The 23,705-nt window shown below is 61.1% G+C and overlaps 2 protein-coding genes across 4 annotated transcripts in view; one reads left to right on the top strand and one right to left on the bottom strand.

Moving 5' to 3' along the window:
* Ski (SKI proto-oncogene) overlaps positions 1-15,481 on the top strand; it is a gene marked incomplete at its 5' end in the record, with an annotated part of 64,129 nt that extends 48,648 nt beyond the window's left edge. The window contains 6 exon segments of the mRNA XM_005404174.2: positions 9,380-9,505; positions 9,612-9,727; positions 10,110-10,372; positions 10,489-10,781; positions 11,467-11,697; positions 12,212-15,481. Coding sequence (XP_005404231.1) covers positions 9,380-9,505; positions 9,612-9,727; positions 10,110-10,372; positions 10,489-10,781; positions 11,467-11,697; positions 12,212-12,412 — 1,230 coding nt within the window. The 3' untranslated portion in view covers positions 12,413-15,481.
* A 7,057-nt stretch (positions 15,482-22,538) lies between these two features.
* The window catches only part of Morn1 (MORN repeat containing 1), a 47,836-nt gene continuing 46,669 nt past the window's right edge, over positions 22,539-23,705 (bottom strand). For 2 of the 3 annotated variants that reach the window (XM_013504175.1, XM_013504176.1), the window contains exon 14: positions 22,907-23,449. In XM_013504175.1, the coding sequence (XP_013359629.1) occupies positions 23,292-23,449 (158 nt within the window). In that variant the 3' untranslated portion in view covers positions 22,907-23,291. Of the gene's footprint in view, positions 22,848-22,906; positions 23,450-23,705 lie in introns of those variants that run through there. The other variant, XM_013504177.1, reaches the window with a different exon arrangement.

Genomic DNA, 23,705 nt, shown 5'->3' with positions numbered 1-23,705 from the left:
CTGCATCCTCGGATTGTTTTCTGTGTTTGAAGTTCTTTTGATGGTTACTTCTGGGGGGCTGGAAAAGGAACACGCTGCTCAGTCTGTGCTTCAGAAAGGGAGGCGTCCGGGCCTGGTGAGGGGTGTGCTGGGTGGGCCACGAAGTTGGGACACTTGTCCAGTGTCCTTAGCCCAGACGTCGGCCCCACTCGGGGAGCTTGGCTCACTGGCCGGTCTCTGCCGAACTGGAGTGCCTGCCCACGACACATAGGCTGCCTCTCTTCTTCTGAAGGGGCCCCCTGCATTCCGCAGGCCTAGCTCCACTCATGGGAGTGTATTGTTGCCAACTCCTGGGGGCCCGCGAGGGGCAGGCTGCCCATTGGGCTGGGCAGGTCCTGGTGACTCAGTTTCCTTGGAGAAGTCTTGTCAGCAGCCTGGCAGTAACCACAGCAGTGACCTACTTAAAGCAAAATCAAAGTGAATCTTCAAAATTGGTATTTTTTACTTCATTTAGGGGCTTGGGGTTGCCTTGCAAATTTAATCTGCTTCCTTTGTACTGTGGTAATCAGAAAATAGGTTAAGCCTGATATGAGTTGTGAATTGTCATGTGTAAAATATTAATGATACTTATAAAAATAGCTTTGCAACTTCTGGAACTATGGTATCTTCAGGAAAGGCCCATAGCTCAAATGGGACTGATGCGCAGGTGAGGGCTACGCAGCTTGCCTGTAGGGGAAGCCGATGGTGTTAACGGGCCCTGCTCGCTGAGGCCTGCTGTCCCCATGGAGGCCCTGAGTCCTGCCAGCAGATCCCCTCCATGAGCTCCACCCAGGGATGGGTGTTCTCTTGTGGCCGGGGAACCCTCTGGGAGGTGCATCCCATCTTGGTGTGCTGGTGTAAGAGCCCGAGGCCCTGGCCGCACGTCCTGCATGCTTCCAGACCAGGCTGATCTGATCTGCAGGGGTCGTGGTGGCCCAGGGGACATGAAGGTGTGGGCAGTCAGAGCCTCCTCAGCAGGAGGTGCCTGTCCTCACTGGGGCTTGTGTGGTTTGGGCTGTGACAGCGGTGGCCTTCAGTCCTTGACTCCTCACTGAGCCTCTGGCAGCAGTAACAAACATGGCGCTCCCTGGCACCGCTCTGCGAGCATCTTCCCTACTGGGTGTGGGGTGGGCAGGTCCCTGGAGGAGTGGATGCCAATTGGAACCCAGCGTCCTGGTGTTGGAAGCTCAGCGTGAGGACAGGGCTCCATGTTGCCTGTCCCGGTGTGATGCAGCAACACGAGCCACAGCATGTAGCTTCTGTGCCGCCAGCTGGCCAGAATCCGCCATGGTAGACGTCAGCAGAGGTGCACTAGGTGCACTCAGGCAGGAGTTGCCATGTGGCCTCGGGCTTGCGGGCAGTGGCAGCTTGCAAGGTCCACCTCAGCTCAGGGCCTGCACTCGTTGACCAGGGCTGAAGGAGACAGGCTGCTGAGGCTGTCCAGGCTGGACGCTGTCCTCCACGGTTCCTTCTTGAGCCCTCTGTGCCCTGCAGCTGTCCCTGCTGTAGTCTTGTTTCCCTGTGCACTGTGTCTGGACTCCTGTTCTGCTTGCCTGTTTTACCTTCCGCCCAGTGTTTGTGGTCCGGGCTCTCCAGCACGCACACTACACGTGGCCAGGTGTTGGGGCCCTGGCTCAGCCCCCGTTCTCTGGCCTCTAGAAACAGGGTACAGGTTCCTGGTGGCTTCCTCTCTTCCCAGAGCCCCTCTCCTAGCCAGCGGTCCCTGGTTTCCCCTGAGTCAAACTGGGCTGTGGACTTGGTGGGCCCATTGGATCCAGGTGGTCCTGGCAGGCCTCCCAGGGCAGCTAAAGTGGTCCTGTGACGGACCTGGCTCTCACACGCTAGGGACCCCAAGTGGTGGGTGCTCTACAGTGTCCACTCTTCTTGAGCTGGGCTTTCAGTGCCGCCTGGCAGCTTTGGATTTGGTGATAGTAGCAGTTAATCCCTGGGCGGGCATACCCTGCACCCTCAGTGCCCACGGTGACATTCCTGTTGTCTGCTCCCTCACCCCTTGATGGCCCGAAAATCAGGAAACGCCAAGGAACCCCAGGAGTGGCAGGCTGGCCTGGCCCCTCTGCTGTGCTCTCCGGATCTGTGGCCATCACAGGCTCAAGGGCTGCGTATGTGGGGTGCAGTCCCCGCACTGCTTCCCTCAGGACCTTGGCCACAGCCCATGCTGTGCCTTGGCTGTTGATGTTGGTGTGGCCTGGCGTGCTGGCCGCCCCACCTCCCCAGGCATGCTAATTAGGGTGACTGTCCTGTCCAGGGATCAGCCTCTTGTGCCCCCCAAATGCTCTCCCCTACCCCTAGAGAGTCCGGGGTGTCACTGCCCATAGCAGAACCTTCTGTGTGTGGGGAAGCAGCTGTTCCCGCTCTGGGGTCTTTCAAGGAGCAGGATTGCCTGCAGGTATGGCATTCTCTGATGACAAGCAGGATGCTCACCTTGGAAGCAAGGCCATCTGTGGACTGAAGGGCTTTGCCTTTGTGAGCAGCTCATTCCCACTGAGCACTGGCATCACTTGCCATGGGACATGGGTAGACCAACACATGGCAACTTGGGCAGCTTTGAGGTCAGGCCTGGGGTGTTCCCGGGGCCTCTGGCCCAGGCGCCCACCGTGGCACAGGGCGATGAGTGGCAACCTCAGCCTCGGGTTGGGTTTTCAGCTAAGAGGTCACCATCACGTTTTAGGGTCTTCACAGTTTTTTAAAAATAGTTTATTATTACAGTCTTGCCTCCTTTTCAGAGAGTAGAGCTGTGGCTGTTAGCGCCGTCCCTGCTGTCTAGGTTAGAGCACCACCAGGAGAGCCCTTGGGTATCAGCTGTCACTCCCAGACGCCCCCTCAGCCGCCGGCAACCTGTGTGCTGTCTCTGGGTTTTCATGTGTGGACATTTCAAATAAAGTCCCAGGACGTCTTTCTCTGACAGTGTCTGTCACTCACTGCCTCGGTGTTGTCAACATCAGTGGCACGCTCCTCGCTGTGGTGAGTGACACTGTTGCTGGTGTGGACCAATTTGTTGCCTGGGTTGTCTCCGCCTCCTGACCTGCAGACAGTGCGGATGAGGCGTGGTGGGTGCCCTCATGCAGACAGGTGTCTGCCCTGGTCTGAGCGGACCCCAAGGAGAGGGATTGCCGGACTGTACTGGGGGAGTCTGTGTTTCGCTTTTTGGGAAACTGCCAGACTTTCCCACAGCAGCTAAATCGTCTTCCTACCAGCAACACAGTTTCTTCACCTCCCTGGTAACACAAAATTACCGTCATGCTGGTGGATACGAAGTGACACTTCCTTGTGGTTTTTTTGTTTTGTTTTGTTTTGCTTCTTTTGAGCTGGTTTCATTACATAGTCCAGGCTGGCTTTGAACTTGCTTTGTGAACCATGTTGGCCTGGAACTGGTGATCCTCCTGCCTCAGTGTCCTGAGTGCTAGGATTTATAGGTTATGTCACCACGCCTGGCTCATTGTGTTTAAGTAAAACTTACCATCAAGTATTTGTTACAAAATGCATGTAAGACAGGGACTTCCTGTTCTTCATCTGCTTCCAATGGCAGTGTCTTGTGGAATTGTAGGCCAGATGTTCAGCTTGTTTTCTGATCTCAGGGCACCATACCCCAGAACGGAATTCTGTGTGTGCCTCAGACCAGTTCCACAGTGGCTGTGCCATTTGGGTCTCTCCATCGGGCGTGACAGTTTCTACTCTGGCCCTAGCAATTACTCGTCGGTCGTTGGCTGGTTTTAATTTATTTTTGCTTCTTAGAAGCACAGTGCACCGTGATTCATCCTCGCGGGGAGTCCGTGCTCCCACGGAGCAGACCTTCACCCCACCTTCGTCCCTTCTGTGCCCTGCGGGCCTCGTGGTAGAGGGGCCTGGCTGCGCTGGGCCTCTCTTGTGCTCATGGGACTCGGTGCTTGGTGCCTGTTGGGGGCTCCTCACGTTTCATTGGGTGGCTTTGGTGCTCAAGGGTAGATGCTGTTCGAGTGTCCTGACCCTCGTTCCATAATCAGATTTGCACCCTCTCCCATTCCCTGGGGTCCCGTTCACTTTCATGATGGTGCCCTTTAAAGCACAGAAATGTCATGAAAATGCCAAAGTTTTGAATGATAGGTTTTTCATTTTGATGCAACCCTGCTTTTCTGTTTGTATGCTGTGATGTCATCTGGGAGGGGTGGGCAGGCTGGGGCAGTATTCTCACCACCAGACCTCTGTGCGTGCAGTGCCACTGTGCTGCAGGCAGTGGTCGAGGTGCATTTGGTTCTGGAGCCTGCAGCATGGCCCTCGAGGCTGTCCCTGGGCAGGCTGTGGCTCTGGGGTGTGGGTTAGGGTCTCAGTGGCCAAGAGCCCAAGGATGCTTGTGTCATGCGCCTTGTGAGCAGCCGTGTCCCTCCACACTCTGGAGCTTTTCAGAGGCCTCCCTTGCTGTTTGAGCACTTGGGTTTCATGGTGGTTGCTGGGTGGGTGTGACATCTCGGTCTCTTCCCAGTCGCTGAGGCACAGTACCTGATACCCACAAGGAAAAGGAAGGACAGGTTTATTTCGGCTCATGGTTTGAGGCGTTTGAGTCTGTCTAGAGGCTTAAACAGAACGGTAGAGGGCACCGTGGAGGAGGGCTGCCCAGGCCTGGTAGCTCAGAAGCAGAGAGAGGAGCCAGGGAGGGAGACCTGCCCCTCCAGGCCGCACCCCAGGCACCCCAACCAGGCCCTGCCTCCTGACGAGTGGAGTCAGCCGTGCACCTCCAGCATTCGGTCCCGTGGCCTGGGGGTATGTCCTGGATGCAGACTGAAACAGGTGGTCAGGGCTGTGTGGCTCTGAGGCCCAGTGTGAGTGTGCACTGCCCAGGTGGAGCTGACCCTGTCCCTGGGCCTGCAGCCTCCATGCAAGCTGGAAGGCCATGCACATGCCAGTGTCGGGGCCTTGTGGCTTCCTAGGCCACATCTGGCTCCAGAGCCACCAGGACTCCTTACCTGGACCCTGTCCTAGCGGGAGTGACTGCCTTTGTGTGGGACGCTCTGTGTTAGGAAATGCAGGTGCTGGTGGCCCAGCGCCTGGGTCTTCGTGGTGTAGCTCTCCCTGCACCCCTGGAAGGCTGCCATCCCTTGGCTGCAGAATGAGGGGAGGCTGTGGACAGGTGGGCTGCCTGCAGTGGGGGGACAGCTGTGTATAAGAGTGTGCCTCACTGAGCTGGCTCCCAGGGGAGGGTGCCTTCGTGTCTGTCTGAGCCGGATGTCCTCTGCTTCTTGCTGGGGCTCCACAGCACACCTGGCCAGGTGACTGCTGGGTTCCTCAGGACAAGGACTGCTGTGTCCTCTCTCTTAGATGAAGCCTTGCCCCTTTCTGACTCAAGGGTGGCGTGGGCCATGGCTGTGGCTTGTCCCGCTGCTGTGGAGCAGCCTTTGTTGGGGGACACCTGTCTGGGCTACACTCACATGTTGTTGTCTGTGATCCCCACCTCCAGGAAGCCTTGGCCATGATGCCAGGCCTGTGGGCCTTGGGGCTGGGCCAGCTGGTGGGAGGCATAGTTGAGGTGCAGGTGGTGGAGCTAGGTTGACACTGAGCCCAGCCACTCTGTAGACCTGCAACTGCAAATGGAGCTCTCTCCCTGCTGAGTGAGCAGAGGTGCTTCGGGCCCTGCCCAGCGCGGGGCCTTTAGGACTTCTGTCTCCTGGCCCCAGGACCCTCCTGTAGCCTCTGCTCCGGCACATTCCTGGGCAGTGTTTGCTGTCTCTTCTCTCCACACCATGTGAGTCTTCAAGGAGCTTCCAGTGTGGAGTTGAGGGCCAGCTGCCTTCTTGCCCACCCCTGGGAGCTGTCCACTGGTGTCATCCTGCAGGGTCCCTGTGTCAGGTACCTCAGAGCCCCACAGCTGGACCCGTGTAGCACTGGGTCCAGACCTTTCCATCCCTGTGTGTGTCCCCCCTGTCAGGATGGGGAGGCAGCTGACGAGCTGACCAGTCCCTTCACCGCTCCCACTCCGCGTGCACTTGCGGCCAGCCAAATGGCCTGGGCTGGGTCACCTCTAGACTCAGGAACTGATCCTGCCTCTTGAGGGCCAAGGTGGGTCTGTCCCTGGCTGCAGTGAGACCACCGTACTCAGACAGCTTGGTGTGACTCTGGTCACCCTCGGGTCCAGGTGTCACCGGGCACAGCCCCTGGGGCCTCGTGGGAAAGCTCGCAGCACTGAGCAGCCGAGCCCCGGGCAGGTTTACACCAGGTGCATGTGCAGCTGTGTTCTGTTCTGAGTTGGGTGTGAGAACAAAACAAGCCCCAGGGCTGTGACCCCCAGCATCAGTTTCCCAGCGAGAGGGAGGGGGCCTCGTTCAGCAACCCCCCAGCTGGGTAGTAGCCACCAGGGTAGTGCAGAGCTGAGGCGCAGCTGGAGTGCTCACCCCTGCCTGGTGGAGAGCCTGTCTTCTGTGCTGTGGGGCCAGGCTGGCCGTCAGCATCCGCGCCATGCCCCAAGGGGTCCACACTGGTTTAGTGCGGGTGTGGGGAGGAAAGCAAGGATGAGACAGTCACTGTAGGCTTTGGGGTCATCGCCACTGCTGCAGATGGAGCTCGTACCCGCTGGGCTCCTGGCCCACCTCACCGCGTGTCCCTCTGGAGTCCTTGAAGTGTGGCCAGGAGGGCACAGGGGACGGCAGGGAGGGGCCCAGCCCTGACCTGACCGGAGAGCAGGGCTTCTTCGTGCAGCCCACTGTGGCTGTGGGGGTGGGTTTACCTGAGCAGGCGGACTCTTGAGGTCCTCAGGACAGAGTTGACGCCCACCCGGGCAGATGGGCCACACCCTGTTGCTGGGTCTGTGCCCAGCTGCTGCCCTGGTTGCCTTGCACGGGCCATGTCCCGTGTCCCGCATCCCGCGTCCCCGCACACGGGGAGCCTAGTCCTCAGTGGCTGCGCACCCTCGTGCACCTGGGCAGGAAAGCAGCTGTGTGGTGCTGCCCTGCGTGACTTACCTCTGCCACGAAGCGGGTGGAGGTCAGGGCTTCCTTGGGCCCAGAGACCCCCTCAGGTGGCCCTGGCCTCCTGGGCAGCAGTACCCAACTTGCCTTGTTCCCACGGAATCCGCCCTGCCAGGTCTTGTCCCGTGAAGACCTGAGCCTGGCCCTGCTGGGGGCTGAGCACCCGGCAGGAGCCAGCCCAGCCTCGCCTTTGGAGACCTCTGCTCGCCTGCTTGCCCTACCCTTGGAAGTGTGACCTGGCGGCTGCATGCCCGGACCATGCCCTGGTGTGGGATGCAGGTGGAGCTGGCCCTCCATGCTCCCTGTGATGCTCAGTGGACACACAGGAGGGCAGTGGTGCGGGGCCACCCGGTGGCCAGCCTTATTGTGTGTTGTGTGACCACGGCCGCAAGGCTTGAGGCTCCTTGGAACAGAGCTCCCTGCAGGGCTGTGTGGCCCTTGGGCCCGACACACCACCCTGTCCAGCGGTCCAGCAGCTTCTCCACCCTCATGGACTGTGGGCGCTAGGCTGGCTTCAAGGCCCTGAGAAGGATCTGAAGCCAGAGATGAGGGATTCTGCTGGGCTTTTGTGGAAGCGGGCGCTGTGGCTGGTCACCAGTGCAGCTCTGTCCTGGGACCCCCAGGGTCTGGGCTGTGGGCTGACACTTTCCCTGGCATGGACACCTGCAAGTGACGTTTCTTGGGCCCCGGCAGATGCACTGCTTCCTCGTTGGGCAGACCCTCTCGAACCCCATGCTCACTCCAGTGACTTGGTGTGAAGGCCAAGGCAGTGGCTGTCCCTCTGCAGGGCACTGCCATGAGGCTGCTTTCTGTGAGATGCCGTGCATGCTGGGGGCTGTGACTCTGTCCCGGCCCTGTTCTCCCCGTGTGCCCTGTGGGCAGAGCCTGAAGTGGGCACCCTGTTGCCCTAGCGGCGCTGCAGAGGTGTCTGGCGCTCCCCTCACAGTCCCTGAAGTTTCTCAAGTCACAGCAGACGGCGCCGGCTCTGTGGCTTTCCTCTTTCCTCTGGGTGAGGACGAGCTCGCCCTCTGCACCTGCTCCTCTGTGAAGACAGGAAGCCCCACCCTGGTGGTGCAGCCCTGCCTGAGGTCTGGGAGGGTGCCACAGTTCTGCAGGGCAGCTCTGCACCCCAGTCATCATCCACCTGCACCACTGAGACTTGTCACCTCTGAGAGATGTTAGTGTCTTGAACTCAGCTCTGCTTGGTTGGGCCTGTGGGGCTACCCTGAAGTCGCCCAGGGCAGCTGGGCAGCTGCATTTGTGTGAGGACAGAGGCCAGTTAGTTGCTCCTTCCTCTGGCTCCCCTGACCCAGGCCCCGTGTGCCAGGTTAGAGAGGGGGTGTCCTGCACCTCACTCCAGCCATGTGTTCCTGGGCAGAAGGCCAGCACGCACACTTGCACACACAGCCAGCTCACCGGCCCGGCCCGGCCTTCTCTGCTGAGTTTCATTCTGACGGTGCTGTTAGGGGCACCTTGACCACCCGCTTCTTTGCCTGCCCCCTGAAAGTGGGGACCCCTGGCCATCATGGGGCCAGTTCTGTGGTTGTGCTTTCTGGGGGAACTTCCAGTGTCATTTACTCTTTGCCCTGAGCCTCCCTGGCTGGAGGAGAGAGGTCCACAGGTGCCCTGGGGCCACCCTCCTGCGCCCTGGGCCCCTCCCAGTCTCTGTGTAGGCTGTGGCAAGAATGGCGTCTTCACGGGCCACACTCCTGCCGTGTGCTCCAGGGAGACCTGCCTCCACACAGGCGGATGCACAGCCACCTGGCTTGGAGCTTTGGGGTTGGATTTGTTCTCCTGAGGAAGGGCTTGGACTGTGCTGTCACCCCGTGGCTCTGCAGGCTGGGCTAGCACCGGGGCAAGTTAGAGCCCAGCGAGAGCTTGTCTGAGCTTCCTGATGGCAGGGACAGTGGTGACGTCTGCAGCCTGATGTGCATGGCGCACCAGGCACCTCTGTGTTGGAGGGGGCCTGAAAGGCCATTTTCCTGAAGAGCTAATGGCCACTCTGGTGTCTCCTTGGCTCAGGCACCCTGTGTACGTCTCAGGTGCGAGTCCTGTCACCCTGCTGGGCTGGGAGGGATCTTGTGCCCCCAGGTTTGGGGAAGGTGGTGTAGACGGTCAGAGGCAGAGGGCACAGGCAGGTGGAGCTGCTATGCTCACCCCGCCGCGCTGCAGCTGCGGGTGAGGTCACTCGAGCAGCTCACAGCGGCACAACGGCGTCCTCTGTGTTCTTGAGTGGCTGCCCCTTCCCGGCAGCACCAGGCCCACCTTCCTGCATGCTGCTGGCAGCTTGGGCCTGCAGTGCACAGTGAGCAGGGCTGTGTACCCTCGGGCCATCCCCACGGGGGCTGGCAGGCAGGGAGACCCTGCCCGGCCCGCAGGTACCAGCAGGGTACTTTGTGTTCTCACAGGTCTCCTCTGAAGCCCCGGCCTCCATAAGACCCAAAACAGATGATGCCTCTTCCCAGTCCCCTGCATCTTCTGAGAAGGACAAGCAGTCTAGCTGGCTCCGGACTTTGGCCGGCTCCTCCAATAAGGTGCTGCCTGGGGCCTGCCTGGGTCCAGGGGAGGTGGGCGCCCGGCCTTCTGCTCAGGGCTGGGCACCCAGCAGGCCTTAGAGACCTGATGCCGCTTTTCCCACAGAGCCTGGGCTGCGCTCACCCTCGCCAGCGTCTCTCTGCGTTCCGACCCTGGTCCCCTGCAGTTTCATCCAGTGAGAAGGAGCTCTCCCCACACCTCCCAGCCCTGATCCGAGACAGGTGAGTGGCTGCTTCAGTGGGGGGAGCGCCCAGACTGAGAGTGTCTAGGCAAAGTATGTTTCTGCCGCTGTTCGCTCGGCACCAGGGTGAACCATCTATAGTTTTCTGAGACCTTGAGTGCAGCTGTGGAATTCATAGAGCCCATCTGTGAACGTAGCCTCCTCCTGGGGTCCTCCTGGTACTCCCAGGGTATGTGGCCATGGGGAACTTCTGTGGTTCTCAGCCAGTGGGAGCTGGCACTAAGGGTCTAGGCTGGAGGAGAATGCGTCTTCTGTGTCACAGCCAGGGAGTGGTCCGGCCAGGGTCAGCCTTGGCAGGCAGGCTGCAGGTGGGGCCCAGGGGAAGGCACACCGCATCAGCCCAATACCTGCACCCCCTGCAGCTTTTACTCCTACAAGAGCTTCGAGACAGCGGGGGCTCCCAATGTGGCCCTTGCCCCGCCAGCCCAGCAGAAGGTTGTACACAGCCCGCCATGCAGCACTGTGGTCTCCCGGGCCCCCGAGCCTCTTCCCACTTGTATCCAGCCCCGGAAGCGGAAGCTGACTGCAGACACCCCTGGAGGCCCGGAGATGCTGGTGCCCGTAGCTGCTGCGGAGGAGGACAAGGACTCGGAGGCCGAGGTCGAAGTGGAGAGCAGAGAGGAATGTGAGTGCCTCAGTCTCCTTCTCTGCACCCTGCAGGCTGGCAGGGGTTGGGGTTGGGGTCTGTTCTGCAGCAGCCCTTTCCCACCTGCACCTGCTCACTCCAGTCTCTGTCCCCAGTCACTTCCTCCTTGTCCTCGCTGTCCTCACCGTCCTTCACGTCATCCAGCTCTGCCAAGGACCTGAGCTCCCCAGGTGTGCACGCCCCTCCCGTGGCCGCCTCAGATGCCACAGCCCACGCAGACGCCCCGAGTGGGCTGGAGGCGGAGCTGGAGCACCTGCGGCAGGCTCTGGAGGGCGGCCTGGACACCAAGGAAGCCAAAGAGAAGTTCCTGCACGAAGTGGTCAAGATGCGTGTGAAGCAGGAGGAGAAGCTGAACGCTGCGCTGCAGGCCAAGCGCAGCCTCCACCAGGTGAGGCCGGGGCTGCGCATGGTGGCCGCCGCACTGTGGCTGGTGTGTCCCTCTCTGCACATGAAGGCTGGCACTGAGCAGCCAGACGGAGGCACACGCTGCTCTTCCTGCGCCCCGCAGCATCATCACCAGCCTGGGTGCGGGGCATACCCGGAGCTGTCTCTTGGCGTTGGCTGAGAGGGCCCTGTAGCTGGAGCACACACACGACGAAGGGGAGCTGGTCCCCCTGGGGCTCTGCACGGAGCCCGGCTGTGCTGAGGCCGCCTGCCTGGCAGCTGAATTCACACCTCGGCTGTGTCTGGCAGCTCTGGGGCAGCCTCACACTGGTGGGCGTTAGCACAACACAACCCTGTTGTCCCAGGCTGCGGGCTGTCATGCTGAGCGCGTGCCCCACCACTGCCACCAGCTCTGGGTGGAGGTGCGATTTCCCACTCGATGTCTGCAGCGTCTGCAGGGTGGGGTGTGAGTCACACTGCTGCTCGGCTCGGCTCGGCTCGGCTGGGAGGAGGCACCAAGTGGCTGAGGCATGCTGGCTCCAGCTGGCTGGGAGAGAACCTGGGCTGCCCCGCACATAGTGGCCGACCTGGAGGGGCCCGGGGCTCTGAGTGATGCCGGGATGGGACCAGTGGGACAGGAGGCCTGGGCAGCTTTCAAGTGACCGCCTGTCCGGCCACGGTTCTTCTAGGAGCTGGAGTTCCTGCGAGTGGCCAAGAAGGAGAAGCTGCGGGAAGCCACAGAGGCCAAGCGCAGCCTGCGGAAGGAGATCGAGCGCCTCCAAGCCGAGAACGAGAAGAAGATGAAAGAGGCCAACGAGTCTCGGGTGCGCCTGAAGCGGGAGCTGGAGCAGGCGCGGCAGGTCCGGGTGTGTGACAAGGGCTGTGAGGCCGGCCGCCTGCGCGCCAAGTACTCGGCTCAGGTACACGCCGGCAGCGGTGCGGGTGCTGGCGGCCCCAGAGGGCAGGGCCTCGTGCCAAGCTGGGAGACCGAAGCATGCTGGCCACGACTGGTGCCACGGCCCACGGTCCTTGGTCACCAGGGTCACGCTGCCCAGGCTGCAGTGGGGTAGGGGTGGATTGCAGACAGTCAGGCCGTGTCTGGAATGCCAGAGGCCCTGGAGACATCCTTGCAGGCCCTGGAGCACTCGGCTCCTTTCCTGCTGCTCTGTGTGAGAGAGCTGGCTGTGGGGGTTGCCCAAGATGGGCAGAGGGACCCTGCTTGTGGACCGAGTGCTTGGCCATGCTGCCAGCTGGGGCCAGGGAAAGAGCACCCACCCTGGCTTGTGATGGTGTGGGCTGGACTCCTGTCCCATGGCCCCCCGCATGGGTCTCCTGGGGCCTCCCTCCCCTGGGAGCTGGAGATAGAGGGGGTGCTGGGGTGGGGTGGTAGGAGCCAGGCAGGCCCCTGCTGACTCTGGCCGCCCATCCTTCCAGATTGAGGACCTGCAGGTGAAGCTGCAGCATGCGGAGGCTGACCGCGAGCAGCTGCGGGCAGACCTGTTGCGGGAACGCGAGGCGCGGGAGCACCTGGAGAAGGTGGTGAAGGAGCTGCAGGAGCAGCTGTGGCCCCGGCCACGCCCTGAGAATGCCGGCGGCAGTGGTGGTGGGGAGGGCGCCCCTGAGCTGGAGCCCTAGCCCAAGCCGCCCGCCGCCGGGCACAACCACGCCAGGCGCGGAGAGCAGCGGGCAGGGGTGCGGGCTTCTGCAGGCCTGGCCCGCGCCTCTGCGGCCATACAGCACAACGTCTCTACTGTGCCTATTACCAAGCGAGTGTTTGTAACTACACACTTTTGGAATCCACTGCAAAATTTTCTACTGGCCAAGTTCAAGCAAGCAGGCCGCATTCCGGGCTGCGGCAGAGGCCAGGCCAGCCCAGCGGCTGGTGCCCAGCCTCTGCTTGCTGGAACATTCTAACATTTACACTTTTGTTATAAGCTATTTAAAACCAGTAAGGAGACTTGATACTCAGAAGACCCACACGTTTTTTATGACTAACTTTTAAGAACCCCAACGCGAAACGCCATCTGGAGACCTGGCGCGGGGGGCGCTGCCCTCCCCGCCCGGAAGCCATCATGCTCATCTGTGCCCGCGGCTGCGAGAGGACAGCAAGGGTTTTTCTTCAGAGTCTATTTTTTCAGCGACAAGGACCTGGATCTTCCTGCTGCTGCCAGGAACAGCAGGGAGAGTGCCGCGTGCGAGATGAGCCCAACACTGCCCGCCTTACCGCCGCCCGCCCCGTGTCCTTGCCACCGCCCCGCAGGCCCCGGGAAGGCAGAGCCACCAGGAGCCTGGAGAGCCGCTGGCTGCCCTGGGCTCCACCATGCCCGGCCCTGCCCGGCCCGCCACCGCCCGGTGGAGCGAGGTGCTGCCCTGCGTGGGGCGTGCGAGGCGGCCGGCACACCCTCCCCCTCCGGGAACACGCCGCGCGTTCAGTCTGCAAACGTCGCTCCTCGTTTCCGACTGAGGCTGCAGCATTGGAACAAAACACAGCATTACTATTACTTTTTTGTTTGTTCATTTAAACGTGTATTTAGAACTGCACTTTGTCAAAAGTTTTCCCTTCTCTTTTTACTCCCCAGTTAACTGAGGTTTTTACAGATTTCTAGAGCAGTTCAAACCCTATGTGCTTGAGTGCTTAGAATCCCCTCTGGTGCTTGGTTGAACAAGGGAATCACAAGGAAACGAAACGCAGAAACGAACTTGGGGCTCGTCCTGTGCCTTCCAGCATTGTGTACAGAAACCCTGGCTCCTGTCTTTTTACCCCCAATCCCGTCTTCAGTAGCGATCGAATCTGCCACTGTCGAAATAAGTTACTTGCATTTATTCCAAATAATCTCGTTTACTCTCAACTGTTTATGCAAATTGTATAAGGTTTCTTATGCCCAAGCTTGAAAAATTACTTCCCAGTAGACAAGAGGCAGCCACCCGTCCTGAGACCGTGGTGTTACTTCACGTAAGAACGCACAGGAGCTCTTTGCCCAAGTCCAGTCCAACACCGTGGCAGCCACGAGCTGAGGGAGGTGGAGATGGCTTGTGCAGGTACAAACGACCTCAAAATTGTCAACCGCCGGCAGCAACAAGCAGAGACCAGAGACTGCAGAACCCTGACATTCGGGTGATGGAATCGTCCGCAGGGTTCGCCCTTGGTTTACTAAGGGGGGCTCGGTTGCTGCCGGGATCCCCCCCTTTCCCGAAGTGCAATGCAAAAGGGACATCATGTATATGCAGCATTTACTTGGAGTTTTTCTCTTTCTTTTGCAGTTATGAAACCTGTATGCATGGGATTTCACGCCTCTGCCATAGCAGACCCACCCATGGGCATTATTACCGTGTCTTGTAAAGGGTCAGTTTTGTTACACAACACGCAGAGCGCTGTTCTCAGCCTTGTTTTCCAGACTTGTGTGTTTTCAGTCATTTCTTCAAGGGAAACTAAACGATTTAGTTTGAGCAAAGCTTTAAGTGTGTTGGCGTGCTTCTGTGTGACGTCCTTGTCGCCAGCTGCAGGCGGCAGTGAGTCGGGCCCAGCTGGAGGTTTAGCTCCACAGGGACGCGCTTTGCTCAGCTCTGTTAGGTGGGGCTGCCCCTCTCCCTGCCCCTGCCACCGTGACACCCCGGTGTCCTTGCTGAGTGCTGTCCGTGACAGTGGGAAGCACTGTGTCTACACGGTGACTCGCTGGGCACTGGCTGGCCTCGGATGGCCTTGCCGACCCATGAGTTTGTCGCCCCTTGGCTTGCCCCTCTGGGGTAGTGGCACAGGGCAGGTGCCCCTGCAGCAGCTGGGCACGGGGCCCTCCGGGCCGCTCTGCAGCTCCCGCCCCTCACCCTGGTCGTGGTCCAGGGAAGGCTGGCAGGGTGCTGGGTTGTCCCAGCCACTCTGATGTAGGGTGACCGTGGGCTGGGGCTTCCCCGGGGCCGCCAGTGCGGCAGGCTGCAAGTTCCGTTTCTTTGCAGGAGGGAGAGCCCCCACTCCATTATCGCAGGGGTTGTGTATTCAGCTTAAGTACTCATCATTTCTATCCTGAAAGATTTTAACGAAGGGAAAAACAGCAATAACATTCATATCTGTGGAGCAGCTAACTCGTACATGACTCCCCGCTTTCCGTACAGAAACTAGCCAATGTAAAAACAACTAACATGTAAATACTTTTTTTCATTTTACACCGTTGTATTATACATGTATATGGTGGCTCCTTTTTCAGAAACTTTCTTACTTGGTAGTTGTCTTGTTTTCCGGGCTGTTTTTAACTGAGGAAGAAAATTGCTTGCCCGCCAGTGGGACCGAGTGGCCGGCCGGGGTCCTGGTGGCGTCTCCTCCCTCGGCCGAGCCGCAGCCCTTGCCCAACCCAGCCTCGACCTCTGCCCCCTGCCCCGCGCCGTGGGCTGAGGGGCACCTCTTGCTTTACGTCAGGAGTCTCAAGTGACATTTTTTCAATTAAAGGAAAAACCCCATTTCCAACCTTTACATGCTCCAGAGCCCCTGCCCCTGCCGTGTCCTCTGCTGCTGCTAATGACAATACGACGGCTTACTCTGCTACTCGAGAGCTATTTTTATGTAATTAATGTATGCTTTCTTGTTTATAAATGCCTGATTTAAAAAAGGAAAAAAGAAAAAGCTTGGCATATTTATCTATTTCGCTGTGTACCTGTTAGTCCTCCCGCCCCCTTGGAAGTGATGACATTGTACAATAAAGGACTCGGAGAGCACGCAGGAGGCTGTGCTTGTCCCCGCCCCCTCAGGTCTCAGGTGCGGCAGCCGGGTGCCTGAGCACAGCCACCTTGGGCCACCAGCACGGGCACAGCTTTCCCGGGGCTGCCACTTGCCAGGGAGAGGGACTGGGGCCCCTCGTGCCTCAGCTCGGGGCCCCCACAGGCTGCCGTGCAGGACTGGGCTACTAGTGACTGCAGGGGGACCCCATGGCAGGATCCCTTGGGTTTCAGCGCCACGTTTTGTCACCCCCTTTGCCCCCCAACCCTGGCCTTTTAGGCCTGGCCCGGCTCTGGTGAGTGATCATCTGGTCTCATCTAAGAAGTGGCCCCACACTTTCTAGCAGGACCCTCACACCCTTCTCCCACCTGTGAGCTCCTAAACCTGGGACCAGAGGAGCCCCCTTCCTCCAGCCCCCATTGGGACTTGCTTCTGCCCTGTCCACAGGTGTCACCCGGAAAGCCCACCACCCTGGCCAGGTCCTGTGTTGCAGACAGTGTCAGGTCCCAGGCATCCCAGCCTGGACCTGGGCCTAGGGGCAGGGCCATCTCCACAGCCAGGGCACCTTGGCACTGCTCGTCCTCCCCAGCGCACACCTGGACACCCGGCAGGACACATGGGAAGTGCCTGCCGAGAGCAGGGTGTACAGCTGGAGGCCGGACTGGGGAGGGCAGCCTTCACTGCAGGAAGCCGGCCAGGCCCAGGCCGGGCCACAGAGCGGCAGAGGAAGGGCGGGGCTGGCATGGAGTCCTGGCCTCGGGGGCCTTGGAACTGGGCTCACGGGGGTCTGAGGCCATGGCGGCCCTGGCCTTCACCTGGGGCTGAGCTTACAGTCAGAGCCTGTCAGAAGCCCTTGCCCAGGGTGGCCTGGGGGCCAGGCGGAGCCACTGTCATCCTTCATAACAGGGGAACAGGAAGCAGCCGCCGCCTCTGAGTCCCTCCTCAGGGCCACTTCTGTCCATAACCAAGGCCTCCTGGGCCCTGGGGCTGTCTGCACCCTGCTTCTGGCTGGTGACTCCCCAAGTCCTGAGGACCTGTGGGGGTAAGGGTGAGCCCGGGCAGAGGTGGGTCGGCTCTGTCCATATCACCCTGTGCCCACCTTCCACGCCAGCTGTGCCTTCACTGTCCGCTGTCTGCAGCCCTGCCCTGCCCCACCCCCACCCCCACCCCAGGGCTGACCACAGCCTCAGTGCCCGTGCTGCTTATCTGGTGGGTGGGTGCCAGGTGCCCTCGGGAAAGCGGAAGCCACTGCCCAGGCACTGGAACAGCTGGCTGGCATGCCCTTCCCCCTGCTGGGCCCTGGGCGGGTGCTGCAGTAGCAGCGTGTGTCCTGTGTGCCCATGGCCTGCCCAGTGGAGTCACCAACCCTCTTTACTCCCCCAGGGTTCCTGCCTGAGGGGCTCCACCTGGGTGCTGCCTTGGGTGAGGAGGAGCCCTGCCCAGCACCTGCTGTGACTCTTACTGCAAGGCAGGGCCTGGGTCTCCCACAGGCCACCGTGGGTGTCCTGAGCTTAGGGCCCATGCCCTGCAAGAAGGGGGCCCCTGGTAAGGAAGCCTGCTCGGCAGTCTGCACCCCGAGGAGGGAGGGCTGCCGGCAGTGCTGGCCTACGAGGATGTGAAACCAGGGTGGAGGGGCCTGGCTCCCTGCAGACCCACCCAGTGTGGCCAAGACCTGCTGTCTGCAGAGGGGTGGGGACGGACATCAGGGACTGGCTGTCTGCCTGTCCCTGCCACCCCACGGGCTCAGTGACGCATGCGGCCATCTGTGACCGGCCCGCGCCAGGTGGGTGGAGGCCTCGGCACAGGCGCCCAGGCCTGGAGCAGGTGGTCCACTGCGGGAGAGGACAGGCAGGGGGAGCCAGCCAGCCTGGCTGGTCTCGCGGCATCCTGTGCAGGGCCAGGTGTCCGACCAGCCAGGAGGGAGCTCCCTGTCCTGTGGCTGGGCCTGGCAGCCTTGCTGGCAGGAAGCTGGGCCCATCTCACGTTCCACAAAGAGGCTGGTTCCGGAACACAGGGCCGACGCTCACGGGAGGAGGCACAGCGTGGGACCCCCACCAGGAAGGCCCGCCCGACACCACCCTGGAGCCTTCGCCCGGGCTGAGTGGACATCTGCCCTCCTGCGGCCGCCCTAGGCCACTCGATCATGTGGGGTGGGAGCAGGTGCTCAGCCCCACGTCGGGAGGGCAGGCTCCTGACTGTCCCAGAGCCCGGGGCTATGTGAGGCAAGGGCTCAGGCAGACCTGGTGTGTTCTCTGTGGGCTTTGTGCTGGCTCCTCTAGGCTGGCCGCTGCTCCTTCTTGTTTCCTGTGTGCCGTCACCCAGTCCCGGGCACCAGGGGGCCTGTGCAGCCCTAGTCAGCTGGCTGGCCACCCTGTCTGCATCGCCCTCCTTGCCAAAGTCCAGGCCTTCCGGCCCCTCTGGCAAGAGGAGCCCTGCCAGGCAACCCGAGCAAAGCTCCTAAGAGGAAGCCGGTCCGGGGGCACTCTGTCCAGGACAGACGCGCAGGTCTTCCTGCCAGTGAGCGGGAGCTGTGCGCGCTGCAGGACCAGATGGGAGGCACTGCCACTGGAGTGGGGGCAGGTGCCCCAGTTCCTCCACCCTGGGGCCTCTTGCTCCGGAGGGCCAGGGGAAGGAGGGGCCAGGAACGGGTTGGGGCACTGGGCTAGGCTCCTCCTCCAGGGCTAGGGCAGGGTGTTCTGGCATGGGGAGCCCCACGTGTGCCTGTGCTCTGTGTATATGCTCTAGCACATCTGCATGTGCACACATGCGCTGGCGTGCGTGTGCGTGCTGTAACTGGGTAGAGGGACTGAGGCCCAGGGCAGGCCCTGGCACCCCAAGTTCCATCCAAGCTGCAGCTGCCCCTGGCTGCTCTGTTCCCATGCCTGACCCAAGTGATGTGACCCAGTGCTGGGACCTCAATGGGACCTGGCCTGGCCAGCACTGCTGCCCTGCCTCCGGTCTCTTCTGCTGGTCAGTGGCCACACTGTGTTGAATCTCCCAGGACAGTGCTGGGTGGCTTCCTGGTAGACACCGGCTGAGCTGACAGATGAGGGTCTGGGAGCTGAGGTGGTGCCCCCTCAGGCTGTAGAGCCTCGTGTCACCCCAGCTTCAGGTTGCCCAGTGCTCACCAGGGAGGGCCTAGCAGAGACAGCACCCCAAAGCCTGTTTCTCCTGGAGGGTGAGGACAGGGTCCACAGCCAGGGTGCAAAGGGCACCGCGCCTGGCCTCACCATGGTCCCTGCCCAAGGCCTGGTCCTAGCACAGGCTTGATGGCAGGAAGTGGGGTCACTGCCGGGCCATCGGCACTCCACGAGCGACCCCTCAAATCCCAGCCTGGGGCGGTGATTTGGGCTGGGCTGGGAGTTGGGGGTCCTTACTCAGGGTCCCTGCAATACACCAGCCAACCTAGGGCCACCCTGATTCCAGTGCAGGGTGGTGCATGGGAAGGGGAAGGTCCTCCTGCTTGCCAGGGCAGCCTGGGCTTCCCCGTCAGGGTGGGGCTGCTTGCAGGGGTCCCGGGGAGGTTAAGGCACAGTCCCATCTGCCTGTAGGAAGTGCCCCCTCCCACCCACATGTCTGTGTTCAGCATGGGGGGCGTGATCCTAGGCCACCACATGGGAACTGTGGCTCCAGGAAAGGGGTCAGTCAGTGTCCCCAGGTGTTGCGCCCTCCGCAAGGTCCCTGCCTGACCTGCAGAGCTGCCTCACATTTATGCTGGAAGGGGCCTCCGTGTGTTAAGGACCCCTGCTGGTCCCCACTCCTGCACATCCCCCGTACCAGGTTCTAGCTTGGCCCCATGACCCCGTGACCCTATTCAGGCCACAGAACTGGAGTCAGGGTTAGAGATAGGGTTGTTAGGGTTAGGATGAGGGGGGTTAGGTTAGGGTTATGGGGGTTAGGGTTAAGGATGAGGTTAGGCTTAGGAGTTTTTTTGTTTTGTTTGTTAAGATAAGGTCTCATTATGTAGTTCAGGCTCATCTTGAACCCACTAGGTAGCCCAGGCTGGCCTTGAACTTACAGCAATCCTCCTGCATCAGCCTCCTGAGTGTTAGGATTAGAGGTGTGCATCCCCACATTGGGCAGGTTTAGGGTTAAGGTTAGGGTTAGGGTTTGGGGGCTGGGGTAGGACTGGAGTTAGAGGAGGTCAAAGTTAGTTTTAGGGCTAGGGTCAGGTTTAGTGTTAAGGTTAGGGTTAAGGTTAGGGTTAGTAGGTTAGTGTTGGGGGTTAGGGTTAAAGGTAGTGTTAGTGTTAGGGCTAGGTGGCTAGTGTTGAGGGTAGGGCTAGGGGGTCAGTGTTTGGGTAGGGTTCTCCCCCAGCTCCATCTCGGTTGGCCTGGGATCTGTTAAAGGCAGAGGTGCTAGGATCCACGCTGGGGCCAGGAGGGCTGCAGGCTGGGCTGTGCCTTCCCTGTGTGCCCCAGGTTGGCCGCTTACCCAGGCCACCCTAGCAAGGAGGCCCTTCAGACTCAGCCCACCCCACTGGGCTCTGCAGCTGTATTACTGGGAGCTTCCTGTGCTGGTCCCTGGCACTGGCTCTCCAGGGGTGGGGTGTGGATCCAGGAGGAGAAGGGGTGCCCCAAGTTTTCAAGAGTGGCACCCTCCCAGCAGGACCACCAGCACTGGCTTAGGGTGAGCCTGCTGCACCTACCTGCCAGGCCCTGCCTGCTGGGGACAGCCCTGCCTGTGGCGCTGCGGCCCTGGCCTGGCAGTGGGGTGGCTTGCCCACTCCTCAGAGATCTGGGGCCTCTTGCTGAGATGAACCTGTGTGGCACGGCCGTGCAGTGCGAGTCTCTTGTCCTGGGTGGGCTTCCCCTAGACCCTTCCTGCTGCTCCAAGTTCTCCCTGCCCCTGCGCCAGCCCCGCCCAGGGCTTCTCCCCCTGGCCATGGTGGCTATCCCCTGCCCCGAAGAGAGTGGAACAGGAAGCAGTGGGGGCCAGGCTTGGCAGTGTCTGCCCTGGACACATGCTGGGCAGTGGTGGCTGCCCCAGGGCAGGCAGTGAGCTGGCAGGGCCTGGTTAACTGCACAGGAACTGTCTGGCAGGCTGGGCATGGGCACCTCCAGGAAGTTCTGGGAGGGTGCTGGGCCCACAGCTGGCTTCACACTGGGCGGAGTAGGCAGCTGGCCAGGCTGAAGCTGGAGTTCGGGGAGGTCTCCCAGGTGTCCTGGGTGACCAGTGCGGCCACGCTGTCCTCTACTGACCCTGCGTGTCCTGGTGGCTGCAGGCCTGCTTGGAGTGGGGTCAGGCGGGGAGGGGCCTTCTTGCTCCCTGATCTCTCTGGGTGAATCTCCTCGGTCTCCACCTCTCGCTGCCTCTGTCTCTCACTCACAGGCTTCCTGTAAGAACTCTTGGTTTTTCAAGTAGCGCTTGCCCCAGTGCTGTTTGTCCGTCATCATTTAATAAATACCCGAGGAAGGGGCCAGTGTTCCCCTTCTAGGGGCGGGGGTCAGAGGTCAGGAGGGACACGTGGGAGGCCAGGGGCTTTGGCTGGAGCCCGCAAGGCCCGGGCCCGGGAGCCCTTGCCCAAGACCCTTCTCACCATGGTGCCTGTGGAAATAGCCCAGCAGCCAGGCAGCTGGGCCCCGCGGCCCCCTCTGACCGCCAGCGCAGCTGGACAGGAGCCTAGCCAGGCTGGTGTCCTCCCAGGCTGGCAGCCCCTCAGGCCCAGAAGGGCAAGGGGCCTTGTGCTTGGGCCCCCATCTTTAGCACTGCCCAGGAGGCTGCTGAGCCAGAGGAGCCCTGCTGTGTCCCCGGGGCCCTGGGGCTTGCGCAACAGGGTGGGCAGGGGCGGGCAGCAAGTACCTGGCCGCAGGAGGCCGGCAGCTTCTGTGGAAAGCCAGCCTGGCCCAGGACACAGGCCACTTGCTGCCAAGGAGCCGCCCCCCATCTGCAAGTTTCAGACGCTGAACTTCTGCTGTGGGTTTGGGGGCTGAAACTGCGCATGCTCTGGGGAGCTTGCGGAGTGCCCAGGCAGGGTGGGAGCAGCAGCTGCTGCCATTCCCAGCGACTCTTCCTTCCTAAATTGAAACATCATTTTCTCTGTTTTTCTTTTGACAGAAATGTGGTTCCATCCTGAAGCGGAAAAAGAGCCCGGGGCAGGCTGCTCTGTCTGAGGGCGGAGCAGGGGGAGGTGTGCCGTGGCAGTTGGCGGTCGGGCTGTGTGCGACCCCCTTCCACACAGGCCCCACCTAGCAGGCGGGGGAGAGAGAGGAGCTGAGACCCCCCCGTAGGAGCTGTGGCCAAGCCCAAGGGCACAGGATGGGGTGGGCCCTCTAGGGTGCCCCTGGACACTGGTCTGGGGCTTGGGAAGGCAGATTCGCCCTCTTGAGGTGACAGGGGGTGCCCTGGACACTGGACGGCTCAGCTGGCCACAGCCCAGGCCCTAGAGGCACGGGCGCTGCTCTAGGTGAGGCTGCTCTTCTGGCGGGGTGACAGGTGGGGTGAGGGGCGGAGGTGGGCCCACAAGGTCAAGCCCACCCCCCTCAGGCAGAGCGGACAATTGCTAGGCACACAGATGGCGCTCGCCACATATCCGCCTGCCAGGCACCAGGGCCTAGATGCCCCTTCCTGTGGCTGACCTGGGTGGTAGAGAATAGTGACCTCTTGGCAAAGCCTGGGAGAGGATGCACCATGCCTGACACTGGGGCCACAGAGAGACACCCCACCAGGTGGGCATGTGTGCCAGGCGGGCATGGCCAAGCTGGGGGCTGGAAGGGTGCCCAGGAGGTGGGGTCTCTGGGTGTCTTCCATGTGGCCAAATGGCACCTTACCCAGGTGTCCTTAGCAGCCAGGGCTCGTCAGAGGCAACTGTGAATCCTGACTACACTGCCCCTCCTGGTGGCCCCCAGGCCTGGCCCAGCCTGGCAGAGGACTCCAGGGGAGACCTTCCTGGCCTGGGATGGGTGTGGGAATGGTACAAATGTGCAGGCCTTGAAGAGCTAGGGCTTGGCCCTGAGGGCGGAGATGAGCCCCCACCTGTGCCTGTGGGACTCTTGTGCTGCCCAGGGACACGGCTAGGTCCTGCCACCCCACGTGTGTGCACAGGGGCTTCAGGGCTGCTGTCAAGTGCTTTATTGAAGCCAGTGGCGGGGGATTCATGTGCCCCACCCTGTGCCTGAGCTGCTGGGAATGTGGGGGCCGGGGCCAGGAACAGTGGCACGGGGTTCTGGGAGGAGGCTGCTCTGCGGGCTCCGGTGGCTCCGGGCCGTCTGTGGGGCTCACCTCAGGCTTGGTCCTGGAGCCTTCTTCAGGGGTGGGGCTGCCAGCCGCCCCTCCGCAGGACACGCAGATGCTTGAAGGCAGTAGGCAGTGCGTGGCCCCGGAATGGAGGTGTGGTCACGTCCTGGACCATGACCACATACTCCCCTGCGAGGCATGGGCAGTGCTGATCTTGGGCTCCCAGTGGCCACAGTGGCCCAGGCTGCTGCCCTGCACCCCACAGGCCTCTCAGCCCGGGCATCTACTCCTGCTGCCACTTGCTTAGGACCTGCTGGTGCCTTCCTGGGGCTCTAGGCTCCTGGCACTGTGACCCCAGGACCACACTGCCATTCTCCAGGTTGCTGGGTGCATGGTCACCGAACATGAAGAAATGAGCCTGAGGGGCAGTGCCTCTGTGGACCTGGTCACCCTGGAGCCAGAGCTGGGGCTGTGACCATGGGGGCCCAGGGTCCAGGCAGCTCTCCAGGTCTTGGGCCAGGGGTACCCACCCCATGTCCATTGGGCCACGTGGCCAAGAGACTCTTCTGGAAATAGGTTCCTAGGCTTTTAGGAGAAAAACAATTCATTTCCTCTGAGTTGTTTGGAAGCGTGTTAAAGCTCTGCATGCCTCTGGCCAGCCTGGGGTGGGAAGGCTGGGCCACGCTCTGCTGGGAGCTGGAGGGCAGCCCTGCAGGGGCTCAGGAGGAGGAAAAGTACTTTTCCTTTCTGCAGTCTGTAAACTGTCTGGAGAGCTTCAAAGTTGGAGAAACCATAAAAAAGAAAATAAGAAATAACAAAAAGAGAGGTTGCCATAGATACGGTCCTCTCCCCCTCCCCTGAGCCCGCCAGGGCTGGCACTGGAGAGGGAAAAAAGCTCCCGGCTGGCCCAGGCTCACACCAGGAATGCGGCCACAGCTGCACTGGGGGCAGGAGTCACCCGCACCGCAGAGCAGGGCAGATCGACATTCCAGACGCCAGGCTGGGAAACGGGCGGTCACTGTCCACCTCGGCCAGGCTGAGGGCTGC

The sequence above is a fragment of the Chinchilla lanigera genome, unplaced genomic scaffold, assembly GCF_000276665.1.
Source record: "Chinchilla lanigera isolate Chin_1 unplaced genomic scaffold, ChiLan1.0 scaffold00085, whole genome shotgun sequence".
Lineage (NCBI taxonomy): Eukaryota > Metazoa > Chordata > Mammalia > Rodentia > Chinchillidae > Chinchilla > Chinchilla lanigera.
The sequence above is the reverse complement of the archived record's forward strand: the minus strand, read 5'-3'. Positions and strand labels throughout refer to the sequence as shown.